Here is a 19,049-nt window from a genome sequence, read left to right as displayed (position 1 = left end):
TAAATGTTTTCATTTGTTTATTGATTTGTGAGGCCTTTCTGGGTGTTATGCTTGGTATTTGTTGGTGGTGGTGGTGTGTGTATGTGCTGCGTTCTTATTTTTATGTGTTTGTTCATTTGTTTGTTTGAGGCAGGGTTTCTCAGTTTTGGCTGTCCTGGAACTCACTTCGTAGACCAGGCTGGCTTTGAATCCACAGAGATCCTCCTGCCTCTGCCTCCCAAGTGTTGGAATTTAAGGTGTGGCCCCCACTGCCCAGCATGTTTTTACTTTTTGAGATAGGGTCTCATGTAGCTCAGGCAAACCTCAAACTGACTGTGTAGCCAAGTCTTGAACTTCTTATTCCTCCTATCTCCACTTCCCCAGAGCTGGGGTAGAAGAAGAGGTCCCAGCCCACTTCTGGGTTAAAACAAAACAAACAAACAACAACAACAACAACAACAAAAAAAACCCAAAGAAACCAACTTAACCAAAACCCCACTAGTCTCTGGGTTTGCTCCAAGTTCAGGACTTGAAATCTCACCAGTCCCCAGGTGGAAATGTTCAACCTAGAACTCTCCTGCCCCAAAGACCTTATATAATCTTATCTCCTGCGCAGTTCCTGCTGCTTTTCTCCAGAGCAGAGGCGGCCACCCTCCTGGGTTTCCCTCCTAATACATCTCTTGTGTGAGATTTGTTGCGCAATGTGACATTGTGGTATTCCTTGTCTCCAGACTGCCAGGATACCTTTCCCCTCAGAGCTGTAACACTTACATAGGGAAAACCTCTCCCCTCAGAGCTGTATGTGCATTAGGGATTTCCCCTCAGCTGGGTGGGATTTCCAGTTACAGCTGGGATTATAGATATGTGCCAACACACCTGGTTGGTATTGTCTTTCCAGTAGTTTTTTAGTCATTTGCCCCACCCCCATTTTTAGTCATACACACTTATAATTTGCATATTATTGTAGATTAATATTCTTTTAAAATTCATATCTGAAGTTTATGCTTCTCTGAAGTGGTGGAATTTACAGGCAACTCACATCTGTAATCCCAGCATTTTGGAGGTTTCCACAGGAGGTCCATTTGAATGTGGACCAGTCAGTACTACATAGTGAGCTTCAAAAAAAGGGCTGGGGCAACCCTACCTGTTTGCCTTCCCTTCCCTTGGGGTTTGTCTTAGTCAGTGTTCTTTTGTTGAGGAGAGACACCATGACCATAGCAACTCTTATAAAGGAACGTATTTAATTGGAGCTCGCTTACCGTTCAGAGGTTTAGTCAGTTATCATTGTGGTGGGAAAGCGTGGCAGCACACGGGCAGACGTGGGGCGGGAGAGGGAGCTGAGAGCTCTGCAGCAGAGAGGAGGGAAGGAGGGAGGGAGGCAAACAGACACAGACAGAAAGAGAGACACTGGGCCTGGCTTGAACGTTTGAAACCCCAAAGCCCACCCCCAAGGCACATTTCCTCCAACAAAGCCACAACTACCCCAACAAGGCCCCTCCCAAATTGCCAAGCATTCAAGTCTATGAGCCTATGGGGGCCATTCCTATTCCGCCACCACAGGGTTCCCTGCGTATTCTTGCAGATGACCATGAGGCCCTTCTTTATCAACGCTCATCCCCTGTCCTCTCTTTGCCTGTTTCTTTCATGGCTTTTTATTTTCTTTTGCATGTATGTGTGATAGTGTGCATGTGTGTTCATATGTATGGGGTGTTTGGAGGCTCAAAGTTGATGTTGGGTCTCTTCATTCCTCTGCTCTTTACTTACTGAGTCAGGGTCCTCTGCTGAACCTGTGACTTGCCAATTCAAAACTCTAGCTAGCCAGCTTGACCAGGATCCTGTCTTTGCTGCACACTTCTGCAATTCATGTGAGTTCTGGGAATGCAAACTCTGTTCCTCATGCGTGTGTGCTGTATTCATGAGCCGTTTCCCCAGCCCTCCTCTTTCTTCCCTTGCTTAACAGCCTAGCCCAGCACTTGACTGTGGCTCTCAACCTGTGCTGCACATTAGGTCACTGCAGGTCACTGGGGAGCGTCAAAAGCACTGCTACTGATTCCGGTAATTACCAATATCCTAGCAACTGTTGATGGCAAACTTCAAAAGCCAGTATCCTTTCCTAACCTACAGCTGGTTGGTACTCTGAGGTCTTCCTTTTACCTGGTAGACACATTTGTTTACCTGGGAAGCTAGGCTTTACTCTCTGCCCTGCTACTATATATAGGTGTGACTTCGGACAAGTCATGACTCTTTGGGTCTCAGCTCCTCTTTGGGCATGTTAGGATGGGAAAATGTGCTGGGATAGAGCAGCAGCTGTCAATATGTTGAGACACTTGGTGCCGGGCGGTGGTGTTGCACGCCTTTAATCCTAGCACTCGGGGATGCAGAGGCAGGTGGATCTCTGTGAGTTGGAGACCAGCCTGGCCTACAAAGAGCGAGTTCCAGGACAGCCTCCAAAGCCACAGAGAAACCCTGTCTCAAAAAACAAAAACAAACAAAAAAGAGACACTGTGACTACTTTAACCTCTGAGGGTCATACATTGTCTGTGTGTCTAAAGCCCCTTTTGTTATTGGAGCTGTTAGGGTCAGACAGAACCTGGGCCCTGGCAGTCCCAATAGTTGGGGTGGCCAAACTTTTGTTTATTTTTTGAGACAGAGTCCAGAGATTCTCCTGCCTCTGCTTCCCGAGTGTTGGGATTAAAGGCATGCGCCACCGACGCCCAGCTTGGCACCCATCTTTAATAGGCCAGTTAAACAGACACGCGCAGGGAAAGCAGATTTTTGCAATATGGCCACAATGGGAAGAGGAACAGATAAAGAATGGGGTCCAGTGACACCCCCGTTCTAGTCAAGGTGTGGTGCTGCCATCTTGTCACTGTCTCCATTCCAGCTCTCCTGCAGGGTGTCTGACTGCTGTGAGAACTCTGAGGTGTTGTCCTAGGAGTACGGTGGCACTAGGCTTCAACCAGGTTCCTCTTCTGGTGACACTAGGGTTCAGCCTTTCCCTTCTCCCAGCATGGGATTCCCAGGGAAATTCCAGTTCCTTGGGGATCAGTGTTTGAATAGTCTGATAGCCAGAAGAAGGGCACAGGAGTCTGTTTAGAAAAGCCTCTTTCCTGAGGCCAGTGAGCTGCTGCCAAGCCAGACGACCACACGGTGGAGGGAGAAAGCCAACTTCTGAAGTTGTCCTCTGCTTCCCAGCACTTTCTGGCCAGTTACACTTTTAGCTCTGATATATTGTGGTTCTTTCCTTTCAAACACTTGCCAGGGGGCTCACCTCCAAGAGCCAAGAAAAATTATGTTTAATCACCAGTAATTAAATATATTAAATATAATGTCATGCAGTTAATGTAGTACTTACCGTCTGCTGGCACTATTCTAAACACTCTACATATATTAACTGGTTATCAGAGTACTCAGTGAAGAATGTAGATGTATTCATTATCCTCACTTTGCCGATGAGGAAACTTAAGGCACAATAAAAATTAGACACTTAACCTGCCTATTGAAGGTTCCAGCTAGGTAAGGACCCAAATTTAAAGGTGACAGTCTGTACCTTTATACTTACACACAACTGCCTTCCCTAATGAAGACACATACTTCCTGGTGATACAGTTGTTCGGTAACACTGAAGACACCAGAAGTGGGCTACCAGGCCTGGCCTGAGCATCTTCTCTATCTACCTGAATCATTTAGCACTACTGCAGCTGAATTAAAAAGAAAGATGGACGCAGGGGGATGAAACTTCTGAAGTCCTGTGCAGTGGGCTCTGTGATAGCAGGAGACGCAGGCTTCTGTGGGAGCAGGGAGGGGAGCTGGGAGGCCCTGGGGACAGACAGCTCAGCTTTCACAGGGACATGAGTTTAAGGAGTTTGGGGCTGGGTGGAATCTGACTTTTTCTTCAGAAAAATGCAATGTGGACCTGTTTTGGAGAGATTACTTTGAAGTTCAACATCAGTGAGGCAGCTGATAGACTAGTCTGGAGCAATCATGCAGATCACAGTTTGTAATAACTGTAAGAAATATGATGGTAGTAAACGTTAAGATTCTTACCGTATTTAACTTTTGAGTGTTTGTGTATGTATATGAGTGTGTGGGTATGCTTGTGTCGTGGTGTGTTTGGAGGACAGCCTGGTCTATAGAGTGAGTTCCAGGACAGCCAGGGCTACACAAGAAACCCTATCTCAAAAAACTTAAAAAAATAAAAAAATCAACAACAACAAAGCGGTCTTTTAATGGGGCTGGAGAGATGGCTTAGAGGTTAAGAGCACTGACTGCACTTCTAGAGGTCCTGAGTTCAATTTCCAGCAACCACCTGGTGGCTCACAACCATCTGTAATGAGATCTCATCCCCCATTCTGGCTTTTATGGATATATTCAAGCAGAAAGCTATATACATAATAAATGAATAAAATGTTAAAAAATAAGCAAATAAATAAATAAAAACTTGCATGGATGAAAGTTGAGATAGATAGGGAATGTTAAGAGAAATAGAGGTACCAGGAACCCTTTAAGGTTTTTAGTGTATTACCTAGGTGATTTACTCAAACACAGGAGGAGATAGTAAGTTCATTTTTCAGCTTGGGTGCCTATTTGGGGTGATAATGGTGACAGATGATGAAGCTAACATTTATTGGCTGCCTCTAAAGAAAGGCCCTACTCCATGTGTTTTTTGTTTATATGAATCGTTCCATTGTAGCAGGAATTCTTCAAGTGGAGAGTCTGGGGCACAGTGGGTTAAATGACTGAGCTCATGTCTAGTGAGTGGTGAAGCCAGAGCCTTGTCAGGCAGTCAGAGCCCTATGCTGTTGATCCCTTTCATTGAGATGGAAATGTCCAGTTCATGTACAGGCCTGGCACCACAAGGAAAACCTAGATTGCAGATACAGGCTTGGGAACTGTCAGCACAAAGATAATGGTAGAAGCCATGGTATCCAGAGGGGTTTGTGAAATGGTGGGCACATGCCATAAAGACTGCCATTTGTCAATAGTGTTCCCATGGTCGGCATTGCTCCTAGATCAGTCGGTGGCTTGCCTCAGAAAAGGAGACTGAGGAAGGGCTAGCGAGATGAGGAGAAAACCTGGAGAGAATGGTGCCGCTGGAGCCCAGAGGAGAGCAGTTTTTGAATTGGAGTGCTCAGCAATAGCATATTGCTGCTTTTTCCAGAACTTGTTTGAAGGGTCAGTGAACAGGGTTGTATTTGGCAGGCAAGTCCCTTGTGACCTCGATGACAGCCACAGAGCACTTGAAGGTGGGGGCATCGAGCAGAGAAGGGTGGTGGTGGTTTCATTGGTCTGTAAATCGAGGATGTAGTTTTCTAGGGAGGGAAGAATGTGGTTGGAGGACTGCAGGGTCTAATGTGGAGTGGGAAGGAAATGAAGTCATAAAGAGCCTGTATCTCGGAAGTAAAGAACAAACTTAGGGAGAAGCCTTTCCTCTTACTGTAGGTGCTACACTATGGTGTCATAGCCAGCCAGCTAGGTAAGGTGGAGCTCCAGAGTGCCTAGTGCCAGGGCCCTGCTGGCTACCACAGTCACAGGTGCACCCTACAGGATGGCAGCCTTAGGGGATTATAGCTTTAAAGGGTCCCTCAAGATCTGGGAAGAGATTCTCAGGTGGTTTTATGGAACAGGATCTCCCATTCAAGGACTGTTGACATTGGGGGCAGGTAAATCCTTTGTTGAAGGGGCCAAAGAATTCTCCTGCTTATCATGTTTTCATTCATTCATTCATTCATTCATTCAGCATAACTGGTCCACAGACAATAGTCCTCTGTCAATTTAGACAACCAGTATATTTGCAGGCAACCACCAAGTATCTCCTGGTGGACAGCATGGCTTCCAGTTGAAAGCTACTGTTTCCTAGTTCATCTGGCTTCCCTCATTTCTGTCATAGTTTCCCCACCCTATTTAGCATCTTTGGGCGCTCCAGCTCTGCTGATTAGAGGTCAGCTTTTTTAAGCTTTCTGGCCTTTTCCTGGGAAATTCCCTCTCTGGAAATAAACTGTCCAATAGGCAAGACAGAGATATGGTCCCCTATAAAATTCAGTTCAGTGTTAAATGTTTGATTATTTATTATTTTGATTGTCTTATTTTTGAAACAGAGTCTCTCTGTGTAGCCCTCTGCAGACCTCACTCTGCAGACCAGGCTGGCATTGAACTTACAGAGATCTGCCTGCCTCTGCCTCCTGCATGCTGGGATTAAAAGCGTGCAACACTACTGCCTGGTTTAATGTTTGATGGTTTTGATGTGGTATTTAGGGAATACTACTTGACACACATTGTTAATTGTGTGTGTGTATACTTGAGTACATGTATGCCTCGTGTGGGTGCCTGTGATGTTCACACTGTGGGCACAGCTGTCCTCTATCACTCTCTGCCTTTTCCTTTCTCGTTCAAGTCCCTGAACCAACTGGTCTTTCTTTCTTGACTGGGCTGGAAACTAGTGAGCTGCAACAATCCTGTTAGAGTGGGATCCTCATGGTTACGGAACAGGTGCTCTTAGCTGTGAAGCCATCTCTCTAGCTCTAAACATTTTAGTATGTACCTAGGCTGGCTTCCAACTCAAGATCCCTCTACCTCTACATCCCAAGTACTAGGACTCTAGGTGTGCACCATTGTCATGAGCCTTTACCAGTGTTTATGTTGCTTGCTCAGTTGTTACAGGTTTTTGTGTGTCTCTTGTAAGCAAGGCTAACGTAGCCTCAGTGAGAACAGGGACCCTTGTTTTGTAGGGAGCATTGCGCATTCTGGACAAGCGCTGGACCACTGACTGCATCCTCAGTCTTGCTTTTCTTTTCCTCCCTTCCTCCCTTCCTTCCTTTCCAGTTTTATTTTGATGTGGAGTCTTAAGTTGTCCAGGTTGGTCTTGAACATATAGTCATCGTGCCTCGGCCTCCCAAATGTAGTTGGGATTACAGCAGCTCCCACCATGCCCACTCTTCCTAACTTTTTGCATGCTAGCAGAATACCTGACACGGAATGTGCTCTTAGTGAATGTATGCTGGGACAAGTCACTTAGGCTAGATAATTGACTGACTTAAACCTCTAATTTGTAAGTGTTTTTTAAACACCTTTAACCCTTTATTTAGTGTGCACCCATGCATGTTTGTTTGTACCACAATGTATGTAGGTCATAGGACAACCTTCAGGAGTTAGTGCTCGCCTTTCGTCACGTGGGTCCCAGGGATTGAATTCAGGCCATCAGGCAGCACGCACCTTTACCTGCTGAACCGTCTCTCCTTCTTTCCTCTATTTTTTCTTTAAATTTTTCCTTTTGGTTTTTCTAGACAGGGTTTCTCTGTAGGTTTGGAGACTGTCTTGGAACTCTCTTTGAAGATCAGGCTGGCCTCAAACTCACAGAGATCCACCTGCCTCTGCTTCCCGAGTGCTGGGATTAAAGGCATGCACCACCACCGCCTGGCCCGTTTCTCCTTCTTAAATTCTGAATTTTGAGAGCATTCCAGATATCACAAGAAAAGGTGTGTTCTCTTATTATTTTCAAAATATAATTTATACAGAGTGAAGCATGTCTGTGTATAACATGAGTGCAGTGCCCACAGAGGCCAGAAGAGGGCATCAGATTCCCCTAGCTCTAGAATTACAGGTTGTTGTGAGCCACCTGATATGAGTGCTGGGAATTGAACGCAGGTCTTTTGCAAGAGCATCATGTGCTCTTAACCACTGAACATCTGTCCAGCCCCTTGTTTTTACTTTTTAGCTCTGCAGCTGATTTTAACAGACAAAATGTTATCATTTGTGTCCATACAGCTCAAATTGTCAAAGAAAAAAAAGGCCTATGTATCCACACTAAGTTAAAGAAATGGAATATGGCCAGGCGTTGGTGGCACACGCCTTTAATCCCAGCACTTGGGAGGCAGAGGCAGGCGGATCTCTGTGAGTTCGAGGCCAGCCTGGTCTACAGAGTGAGTTCCAGGACAGCCTCCAAAACAATACAGAGAAAACCCTGTCTCAAAAAACCAAAAAAAAAAAAAAAAAACCAAAAAAAAAAAAAAAAGAGGTAACAAATTCAGATAAAAAATATATAAAATATATATAGCTCAGTGGGAAAGTACATGTTTCATGTGTACAACACCTTTGGTTCAGTCCCCAGCAGCAAACACACACACACACACACACACACACACACACACACACACACCGTATACACTGAATTTATCATATTATTTCAGGTTTTCTTTAATTTTTTTCTTTTTTTGAGATAGTCTCATTATGTATTCCTGGCTGACCTTGAACTCATAGAGATCCACCTTCCTCTGCTTTTGCCTCTGTCTCTTGAATGCCTGAATGCTGAGGTTAAAGGTGTGTATCAACACACCCAGCTCAAGGACCACTTATGTTTTTATTTTTTACATTTTGTGTGTGTGTGTGTGTGTGTTTGCTTGCACAACTCACCCTGTGGATTCTGGGGGTCCAACTCAAGTGAAAGGTCCTTGGTGGCATCCCTCAGTTGTTACTTCTACCAGATTAGTGGCATTACATATATTCACATCTCCCGTGGCCATCACCACCTTCCATTTCTAGTACACTCCTGTCTTTTAGAACTGATACTCTGCCCATTAACCGGAAGCCTGCTTTCTGTCTACCGCAGTTGCTTTGTGTACGTGGAACCATGTTCATGGGGCCTCAGAAGCTTGTGCCGTTTTAGGGCTGGTGTGTTTCAGTCATCAGTCACATCTTCAAGACTTGTCTTTGTCCTAACATGAATCACATTTTCTTCTCTCTTTTTAAGGCACTCTAATATCCTGTCGTAGGATGTATGCTCCATTATGTGTTCCCACTCATCTGTTCATGGGATTTGGAGTCACTTCCACTTTCTGGCTTTTGTGAGTAATCTGTTTATGAACTTGGCTATAGAAACGTGTTCATACTCTGCTTTCATTATTTTGGTATAAACACAAAGGAGATTTGCTATGTCATGGAGTAATTGGGTTTTTTATTTTTTGAGGAGGCTTCCACATTATTATTCTTGCAGTTCTACCATTTAAAAAGTTTTTAAAGATTTGTTTTTCATGTGACTGTCTACATGGTTGTATGTGTACCGTGTATGTGTCTGGTGCCAGAGGAAGTCAGAAGAGGGCATTGAGTCCCCTGGAACTGGAACTGGTTGTGAGCTGCCCTGTGGCTCCTAAGAACTGAAGCCAGGTCCTCTGCAAGAGCAACAAGTAATCTTAGCTGCTGAGCCATCTCTCCAACCCCTGGCTTTACCATTTTTTGTTTTATTTTTCATAGTCTATATCGGCCTATCAGGTTTTATTTGTAGAGGCTGATGAACTTTAATCAAAGTTACAAAAACGTGGTTTAGCAAGTATAACAGGATCAGAGAGAAGGGCTCACGGGAACAAGTTCTTTCTTCAGACCTGAGGGAGCCCTCAGTGGAGGACAGGATGTTTGAGGCAAGAGATAAGAAAGCTCAGGCTTGGGCAGTAGGGCTTGCCCTTACCCACCCTCCCCCGAGCCCCGGTCTCAGACCCCGAATTAAACTCTAGCCCCATGAACACAGAAAACTGTTGCTAGTCCCTCAGAGCAGGGAGAGGAAGAACTATTAGACCTCAGAGATCAGCTATTGACAGGCCACAGAGTGGCAAAGGCCACAGCTGCCCCTGCACCTGTCTTGGCTGGCTCCGGCATGGTCTGGTGTTGCCTGTAGGTTGTTTGTCGGTCTGTGCGGAGTGAGGTCATAAGTTAGAGAACTCTAATCCCTCCATGAGTCACACGTGTCCTGCATGCTCTTCACTTTGATATACGGATGCCAAGGAAAACAGGCCAGAACGTGGACCACTCTGCTTCATGGTGGCCTTGGAGGCGTTGGGCTGAGAGCCTGTTGCATGTCCCTGATGGCAATTCAGCTTCTGCATGGGGGTCGTAAAGCTCAGGCATAGAGGGGCTGCTGCCATCTAATCTTGGTTTCGGGGTCAGGTCAGAGGACCATAAGACCCCTTTGTTGTCGGTTTTTTTTCCCTTCTCTTTTTCCTCCTTGTTTTATTTAATTTTTGAGACAGGGTCTCATAATGTAGTCTTGGCTGTCCTGGAACTCATGCATAGATCCATCTGCATTTAAAGGCATATGCCACCATACCTGGCTTATTTTTGCATTTTGAGGCAGGGCCTTGCTATATAGGGCTGGCCTAAACTTGTAATCTTTTTCCTTCTACTCCGTGAGTGCTCAGATTACAGATGTGCACTACATGCCTGGACTCAAATAGCTTACTACTCATGAGAACTTCTCCTATGGAGATTTTTAAGCAAAAATATTTCATGTTTTCTTACCAATATCTTCTTCCACTTGGCGTATAGATGATGCCAAGAAGGACAAAGCAGGTGTTTGTGAGAAGCTGTCTAGCAGCTGTCGATCTTGTGGTTGGTACTGACAAGCTTCTGGCTGCCATCACTGTCATTGCCAAGGGATTTGGGGCTGCTGCTGTCCAGGCTATGAGGAAAACTCACAGAAGTGTCCTTTGTGTCCAGGTCTGGACTGTGGGAGAGTTGAGAGACTGGGCAGTGCCTTTGGATGTGAAAGCCTTTGGGGCCTGCCAAATACAGGCAGAGTCCGTGCAGTGAGAGAGCATGCGCTCCAGGTTTTTCTGTCCTCAGTCTGCAGGAGATCTACGTGTAGTGGAGACAAGGCCACATTGGTCTCAGCCTATTGCTGAGAAGGCGAGGTTGAGCTTGAGGGGGAAATCTATGAAGGCCTCCGTCCTGTCACTTTCCAGAGCCTGCGAGCGACAGGTGCTGTGCAGAGGGGTTGGTTGAGGGGGTGAGGAGAGTCTGCAGAGAGGTGGATGGCTGCTTAGGCATGGTAGGTTCACTGTAGCACGGATTCTAGTTGGTATTAGTGATAAAAACCCAGAGACAGTCATTGGGTTAAAGTTGAAGACTAGAGAAGCAAAGTGGCCTGCTACTAGAGTTCTCATCTGTATCAATGCGCAGACCAAAGGGACAGTCCTGTCCTCAGACTGCATCTCCAGACTGCATTGCTCCTCAGACTGCACTGAGCTCCTCTCTTCTCCCACCTTAAATTCATCTCTAGTGCTGGGATTAAAGGCATGTGATCTCAAGTGCTCAGGTCACCTTTGTGTGAGCTCTGTTTCTCTGTTAGACTGGATAGATTTCATGTAGCTCAGGGTGGCCTTGAACTAACAGAGATCCATCTGCCTCTGTCTCCTGATTGCTGGGGTTAAAGGTGTGCACCACCACTGCCTGACCTCTATGGCTAGCTAGTGTGACTAGCTTGCACTCTGATCTTCAGGAAGACTTTTTTGTTATACTGTAAATAAAATATCACCACAGTTTTTGCCGATTGAGTTGGTTGTCAAATTGGTTGTTGTCCAGATGGAAAATTCCATGATGTGGTAAAGGCATAGACTCCTGAGGATGTGTCTCTCTAAGATACTTCCTTTGCTCTCCCCCTTGTACACACTCGATGATAACCAGACTGAGTAGGCTGTTTGCAACCAACAGGAGCTGCAACAGCAGTAGGGAAGGGTCTGTAAGGTCCGCTTAGAGGCCATGGTGATGTCAGTGGGAACTGCAGAGCCAGGCCAGAGCCTGAGAGCTTCGACCTGTCCTGGGGTGTATACCATCCTAAATTTCTAAGTGTCCCAAAAGTCTCAGTGTTTTGCTGCTGCTGCTGCTGCTGCTGCTGCTGCTGCTGCTGCTGCTGCTGCTTCTTCTTCTTCTTCTTCTTCTTCTTCTTCTTCTTCTTCTTCTTCTTCTTCTTCTTCTTCTTCTTCTTCTTCTTCTTCCTCCTCCTTCTTCCTTCTTTTCTTCTTCCTTCTCCTTCCTCCTCCTCTTCTTTCTTCTTCCCCTCCTCATCCTCCTTCCTCCTCTTTCTCCTTCCTTCCTCCTCCTCCTCCTTCTTCTTCTGTCATTTTTTGAGACAAGGTTTCTCTGTGTAACAACCCTGGCTCTTCTGGAACTCACTTTGTAGATCAAAACTCACTTTGTAGACCAGGCTGGCTCCAAACTCACAGAGATCACCTGTCTCTGCTTCCCAAGTGCCGGGATCAAAGGCATGCACCACCTCCGCCCAGCCTTATTTTTCTTATTTGTTTGTTGTGGTGCTAAGAATCCAGTTTAAGATGCCTTTCACTTGCTAGGCAAATGACCAGCCCTAAATTATGCTCCCAGCCTTACCTGAGACTTTAAATAAACAAATAAATGGACATAGTGGCACAGACCTGAAATCTCAGCACTTGGGAGGCAGAGGCAGGTGATCTCTGAGTTTAAGGCCAGCCAGGGCTGCATGGTGAGACTTTGTCTGGGGCCTGACTGATTATGAGATAAGGTTTAATGCAGCCAACCTGGCCTAGAATTCTCTATATGGTTAGTCTGACTGACCTTAAGCTTCTGATCCTCCTGCCTCCATCTCCAGAGTGTGTCAGGTTACAAGCATGTGCCACCATGCGTCCTCCCCACACCTGCAATGTGAAGTTATGATTGAGCCCAGGACTTTGTGCATGTTAGGCAGGCACGGCATTCCAGACTTATTAAAGGTTCGACTTTTAGTGTGGGGGTTGGTGCACAGGCCATGGCTTTCATGTGGAGGTTAGGGGACAACTTGTGGGGGATGGAAGATGGGTCCCGAGTATCAAATTCAAGTTGTTATCAGACTTGGTGGCAAGTGCCATCACTCACTAAGCTGTCCTGTTCTCCACCTCTGCCCTCTCGTCTAAGACTGTTTCCCAGGAGAGAGAGAGAGAGAGAGAGAGGGAGGGAGGGAGGGAGGGAGGGAGGGAGGGAGGGAGGGAGGGAGGGAGGGAGGGAGGGAGAGAGAGAGAGAGAGAGAGAGAGAGAGAGAGAGAGAGAGAGAGAGAGAGAGAGAGAGAGAGAGAGAGAGAGAGAGAGAGAGAGAGAGAGAGAGAGAGAGAGAGAGAGAGAGAGAGAGAGAGAGAGAGGAGACGAGACTGACTCTGACAGACACAGAGATATGGAGACCAAAATTAGTAGGTTAAATTCCCATGTCTGTCACCTAGCTTTAGTCTGGGAAGCTTGGCCAGTGTTGCAGGTCTGCCCTTTCCCGATCCTGCAGTGTTCAGTGTTCATTTTCAGTCACATACAGTCAACCCCCAGAGTGGCTAACTCTGGTGGTTTAAATCTCCCAGTGACACCATAGCAACATAGTCTGTAGGTTGCTAGAAGTATATTCTGTGATAGTCACTTAAGAAACCATCTGACTGAGACTTTAAGTGCCACATAATTTCATGCATTCTTTTAGTTTTGTTGCTTTGAGATAGGAGTTCTCCATGCAGTGCAGACTGGCCTCACACTTGTGACTTTGCCCCTCAGCCTCTCTGGTGCTGGGATTACAAGTGAGTGCCACAACCTTCATCTTACCAGCATCTTTATGTCTTGTCCTGATTAATCTGATGCTATAGGAGGCAAAGGATAATAAATCACTTAAAGATGACAATATATACTGGTAATTGAATTTTTATATGAGGTGCAATTTTTAACTATGAATACAAGTTAAACCGTAATTTCATTTTTCCTGATATTTCTGGTGTTTGTATATACTATGAACCGTACGGTAGGCAGTTCTGTTTTTAATAACATGGGCCTACTGGTGCTACCTTCTGCTGGAATCACACTTTTCTGGGTTTTGTTTGTTTATTTTTGTTTTTTCAAGAAAGGGTTTTTCTGTAGCTCTAACTGTCCTTGAACACACCCTGTAGACTAGGCTGACCTAGAACTCAGAGATCTGCCTGCTTCTGCCTTCAGAGTGCTGGGATTAAAGTATGCTCCACCACATCTGGTTGTGTTTGCTTTTTCAAACTTGCCATCTTACCGGCCTCTAGAATAGTGGTTCTCAACCTGTGGGTGGCACTGAGACCATCTGCATATTACCTAAGACCATCTGCATATCAGATATTTATGTTATGGTTCATAACAGTAGCAATATCAGTTACAGAGTAACAACAAAAGTAATTTTATTGTTGGGGGTCACCACAACATTGGGGGAGGGGGTCACAGCATCAGAAAAGTCGAAAACCAGTGCTGTAAAAGAAATACCTAGGGCTGGAGAGATGGCTCAGAGGTTAAGAGTACTGGCTGTTCTTCCGGAGGACCTGAGTTCAATTCCCGGCAACCACACGATGGCTCACAACCACCTTGAATGAGATCTGGTGCCCTCCGCCGACATGCAGGCAGAAGACTGTGTACACAATAAAATATTTTTAAAAAAAAGATATACCTAAAGGCAGATCCCAGTATGAAGGTTATCCCTTTAGGTGTCTGATGGACAGTAGGTGTAGAGAATGGAGTAATGCAGATATAGACCTGCTCATAGTGCTTAGCGAGTGCCAGGTAAAAACAGTGCATTTTATGTGAATTAAGTAATTTAAGCCTCACAACCCTCTCTGAGCTAGTGTTATTATCTCCACGGCACTTGTGAGGGATTGAAGTTCAGAGAAGTTAGTGTGTGTGTGCTCCAAGAAGGAAAACCAGTAAGTGACAGGACAGGATCAGGGACTGGTCTGAGGCAGTGTGGCGCCAGGACTTGTCCTTGTGACCATAGCACTGTCCTGTACTTACTCCACACTCGTGTAAGTCAAGGGAATGTGAGGTAGAACATGCTTTTAACGTCCTGTGGGCTCTGTGGGACTTGCAGACTCGGTGATTACACAGAAAGCATTTCATCCCAAACATTATTCCTGTTCTCAAACTAGTGTTTTCAAATCTGGCCTACATCTGAGACCTTGCGTTCAGACAAAGAACGCTTGAACTTTTTAGTTGAATTGGCAGATCAAGAGCTTGCTGGCAGGATATTTATTGCCTGTAGTATTTAGACTTTAAGTGTTGACCTGGGCAGTCATTTGTGCACATCATGATGGCCCCACAAAGCAGGGGTGAGGATGTGTGTGTTTTTATGTGTCTCTGTAGATTGGCCACTTCTTCGTAAAACGGAACCCATCTTATATGAATCCTAAAAACCTTTTGGAGCTCCTTAAATCCAAGAACTACTGAGCCTTTTGGAATAGAGTTATGAACAATGCAAATTGTCTCCTTTTCTGGAGACCTGAGATAAGTAGGATAAAAAAGAAGCTGTTCGTTTTTAAATGCTTAAGGTTGAAGCCTAGAGTGGGGTTTACATTCCTCCTTAATCTTTAAGCCAGGCTAACAACTACAGTGTGAAAAGGAAGCCAGTACTCTGTTTTCTCCTTTCTATGACTTAGCTTTTGTCTTTGGCTGGGCTCCCAGACACAAGCTAGACCTGTTGCTTGAGGTCAGCCAAGTATTTGACTGAAGGGAGAAATAGGCAGTCACTTCTACTCGTCGAATGTGTATTATGTGGAGACCAGTAATGATGTCACCTCCATTTTTCTTTGTCATAGGTCTATGAAGGGCTAGACATCATCACCAATAAAGTCTCTGCCCAGGAGCGGAAGGTGTGCCAGCACCACATGATCGGCTTTGTGGACCCCCTTGTGACCAGCTACACTGTGGTGGACTTTAAGAGCAGAGCAACTGCCCTAATATCCTTAAGGAGATAGAGCATCCAGGCTTGGTGGGCTGCTAGTGGCACCTTCTAGTAAGCAAGGGCACCTACTCCCAGTAGGCAGCTTCCTAGGAACTCATTAGAAATGCTGACTCTGGGGCTCCACTGTAGACCTACTAAGTTAGAGTTTGAACTATCACAAGAGGCTGGCATGGTTCTTTCTTTTAAAGTTTATGTATTTTTATTATTATGTGTGTGCATACATGTGCCATGTCTATGTGTACAGCTTTCGGGAGTCATTTCTCTCATTTTCCCTTGTTGAGGCAAGGTCTCTGTTATTGTTTCTGCTATCCTGTGTACTCCAGCTTCCAAGTGAGTGTCCTGTTTCTGTTTCCTGTTTTGAAGTGTGGATGCTGGGATTGTAGCTGTGTGCACCATATCCAGCTTTTTATATGGTCCCCTGGGAACTGAACTCAGGGAGGGCATCAGGCTTGCTGGACAAGTGCTTTTACCCGTTGGGCCATTTTACCAGCCTACACATGATTCCAAAAATGTTTAGGAAAACACATTATATGACAGGGACACTGATTTAGAAAGTCTATGTTCTAATTCTAAAATTACTTCTTTTGACCATGTTGTTTTTGCTGGGTAAAGCTTCAGTTTCCTGTTTTGTAAGTATAGAGATATAAAATTATGAATTTATAGTGATAATGCAGTCATTGAAAACTTCAAAGGGATTGTTGGGTAGGAAAAGATTGGGAAATATAGTTCTGGATAAGATGAAGATTCCAAATGAATTTTAGGGTTTAAATACAGACAGACAGACAGACAGACACACACACACACACGCACACACACACACACACACGAGAAACTTGAAACAAATAGAACATACAGCTGATTAAGTAGTTACTTGATTATTTTAAAGTATGGTTGAATTTTATCTTTACTTTTTATTTTTTGAGACAGGGTACCTGTGTTGCCCTCATTGTCCTTGAACTGACTATGTAGACTGGCCTGAGGGAAGCGAGACGATCAACATGGCAGCATAAGGAGTTCTAGGCAAACCTGTGCCATAAAGCTTGTCTCAAAAATAAATAAATAGATGAATGAATGAATGAATGAAACAAAAGGCTTATGAACCAGAACACCTAGACATACTGTAGAGACACTCTTAGTCAGAAGATTTTTCTTAGATGTACATCTCAGTTTTGCACTTAGCAGCAGTTTATTGTTTATACCCAAATTCTCACTCTCTTAGAAGAATGTGCAAAATTTGCTTTGCTCATAGAAGTTCTTTTTGTCTGTTTTTATTTTGTTTTTTCTTTTTTGGTGGGGAGGGAGGCTCAAGACAGTTTCTCTGGGTAATCTTGGCTATCCTGGAAATGATTCTGTAAACCAGGCTGGCCTCAAAGTCAGAGAGTGCTGGTATTAAAGGTATGGGCCACCACCACCACCATTGTAGAAGTATTTTTTTTAAACAGTAAAAATGAATAAATTGTAGCCACATGCATCGGTCAATATAGAAGAACTTTATAAATAATATAATGTTGGGAATTACAAGTTACACATCTGTTTTTGCCACTGTTATAAAAAGTTAAAAGGTAGGGCTGGAGAGATGGCTCAGAGGTTAAGAGCACTGACTGCTCTTCCAGAGGTCCTGAGTTCAATTCCCAGCAACTAACTACATGGTGGCTCACAGCCATCTATAATGAAATCTGGTGTTCTCTTCTGGCTTGCAGACAGACATGGAGGCAGGATATTGTATTCATAATAAATAAATAAATAATCTTTAAAAAAAGGCAAAAAACCTGCTTGGTGTGGTGGTGCACACCTGTAATTCTAGCACTTAGGAATGGAAGGTAAGGCCATTAGCCACACAGCAATTTTAAGCCAGCTTTGGACAAACAGAACATATTACAAACTTTGGGGAAAATATAACATAGAGAACAAGTGACTAATGTTCTTAATACATGGAGGACTGTCTTGTGACTATGAAAATACTTACAGGGCCTTGTCTGTAATTCACATAGGAACAAGTACAGATACAGTGATAAACATGGAAAAGGTTTGTCCTCTTTGCTAATCATGGGCATGCAAATCCAGACAACGAGATAATGTTTTTTGCCTACCAAATGGACAGATTGAAATGCAGATAGTAGTTGCAGGTCTACCTACTCTGCAGGGCTGTGGTGTCAGATGTGATATTTATGAAAGCCCTTTGTAGATTAAATCCTATCACCAAATATGAGATCTTGCTTTAAGAAAACTGAATTATTGATAAAGAACTGACATAAAGTAGAGAGTGTTTAATGTTTTGCAAGAACAGAAACAGCAGAGGACAACTCCATCAGATCAGCTCTAGGCTAGTTTTGTGAAGTTTGGTTAAGAGTATAAAATCATAATGTCAAACTGAAGGTATCTTAACGAGCTCTAGAATTCCAACACTCAGGAGTCCGTCCAGTGCAGGAAAATGGGGAGTTCAAAGCTAGCCCACACTGAGGTCAGCAGGCTTGGTGTCAAGCACCATTACCTACTCAGCCATTTTGCTTGCCCCTGTTTTTTGAGGTAAGGTCTGTGTAGCCCTGGCTGGTCTTGTACTTACTATGCAGCCTCAGCCTCTCAAGTACTGGAATTTTAAACTGTTGTGCCTGGGCCAGCTCTCTCTCTCTCTTTCTCTGACCTTTACTTAGTTCTACTCTAACAGTTAGGAGGATTCTGGAAGAAACACTTACCTAGTTCTACACTGCAGGTTGACTGGTAGGAAGGAGTGAGGAAATTATTATCTGCATATTGAAAGTTATCTTTCTTTTTAAACAAGCAAAGCCCTGGTTAAAGTGTAATTACCTGCTCAACAGAGATTCTGAAGAGAATCCCAAGAAGCAGAACTCTAAGAGCAATAGTGGCTGCAGTAAATTGGTAGAGGCCTGATGCACACTGTTACAGTTAAAGCACTCTGGGGGTTTTACAGGTGTGAGGAAACTAAAGCTCACATAGGTTGAGTAACTTGCCGAGGAGTGGAGCCCTGGAAATTGAGGTCTGGTGAGGTCTCGGTGGCTGAACTCTGCGCTACTGCTCAGTCATGATAGATTCTGGCTGAGAACTGTAGTGTGGGTGAACCAGCCTGTGCTTTATCGTAGAAGGCCAAGTTCTATACTTGGCGAGCATCCTTGCCTTGCCCTTGTTAAACTTTTTTGGAAGACCAACAAAACAGTTTTAACATCAAGGGCTAGACATTTCTAGAACCAGGCACCATTGTGCATTCATGTCTGGTGTTCCTTTTCTGTTTTTAAATTTAAAAAAATTTATTTTATGTGTATAAGTGCATTGACTACATGTATGTTTGTACACCATGCGCATACCTGGTGCTAGTGGAATTCAGATGAGAGCATTGGATCCTTTAGAACTAGAACAGATGGTTGTGTTGTGAGCTGCCATGTGGGTGCTGGGAACTGAACCTGGGTCAGCTCTGCAAGAACAGCAAGTGCTCGTAACCACTGAGCCACCTCTCCGCCCCCTTTGGAGTTTTGTTTTGTTTCCTTTTGTTGTTGTTATTGCTATTTTTGAGACAAGAACTCATATATCCCAGGTGGACCTTGAACTTCTGATCCTCCTGCCG

General features: G+C 44.6%; 1 protein-coding gene across 2 annotated transcripts in view; it reads left to right on the top strand.

Annotated features, from left to right (window-relative positions):
• Positions 1–19,049, top strand: part of Trit1 (tRNA isopentenyltransferase 1) — a 46,583-nt gene that overhangs the window by 15,165 nt on the left and 12,369 nt on the right. Inside the window, exons 2-3 of one of the 2 annotated variants that reach the window (XM_013123878.2) lie at positions 8,726–8,819; positions 15,327–15,467. In XM_013123878.2, coding sequence (XP_012979332.1) covers positions 8,763–8,819; positions 15,327–15,467 — 198 coding nt within the window. In that variant the 5' untranslated portion in view covers positions 8,726–8,762. The remainder of the gene's footprint in view (positions 1–8,725; positions 8,820–15,326; positions 15,468–19,049) is intronic. The other variant, XM_005084340.4, reaches the window with a different exon arrangement.

The sequence above is a fragment of the Mesocricetus auratus genome, unplaced genomic scaffold (assembly GCF_017639785.1).
Source record: "Mesocricetus auratus isolate SY011 unplaced genomic scaffold, BCM_Maur_2.0 Super-Scaffold_100014, whole genome shotgun sequence".
Taxonomy (NCBI): Eukaryota; Metazoa; Chordata; class Mammalia; order Rodentia; family Cricetidae; genus Mesocricetus; species Mesocricetus auratus.
The sequence above is the reverse complement of the archived record's forward strand: the minus strand, read 5'-3'. Positions and strand labels throughout refer to the sequence as shown.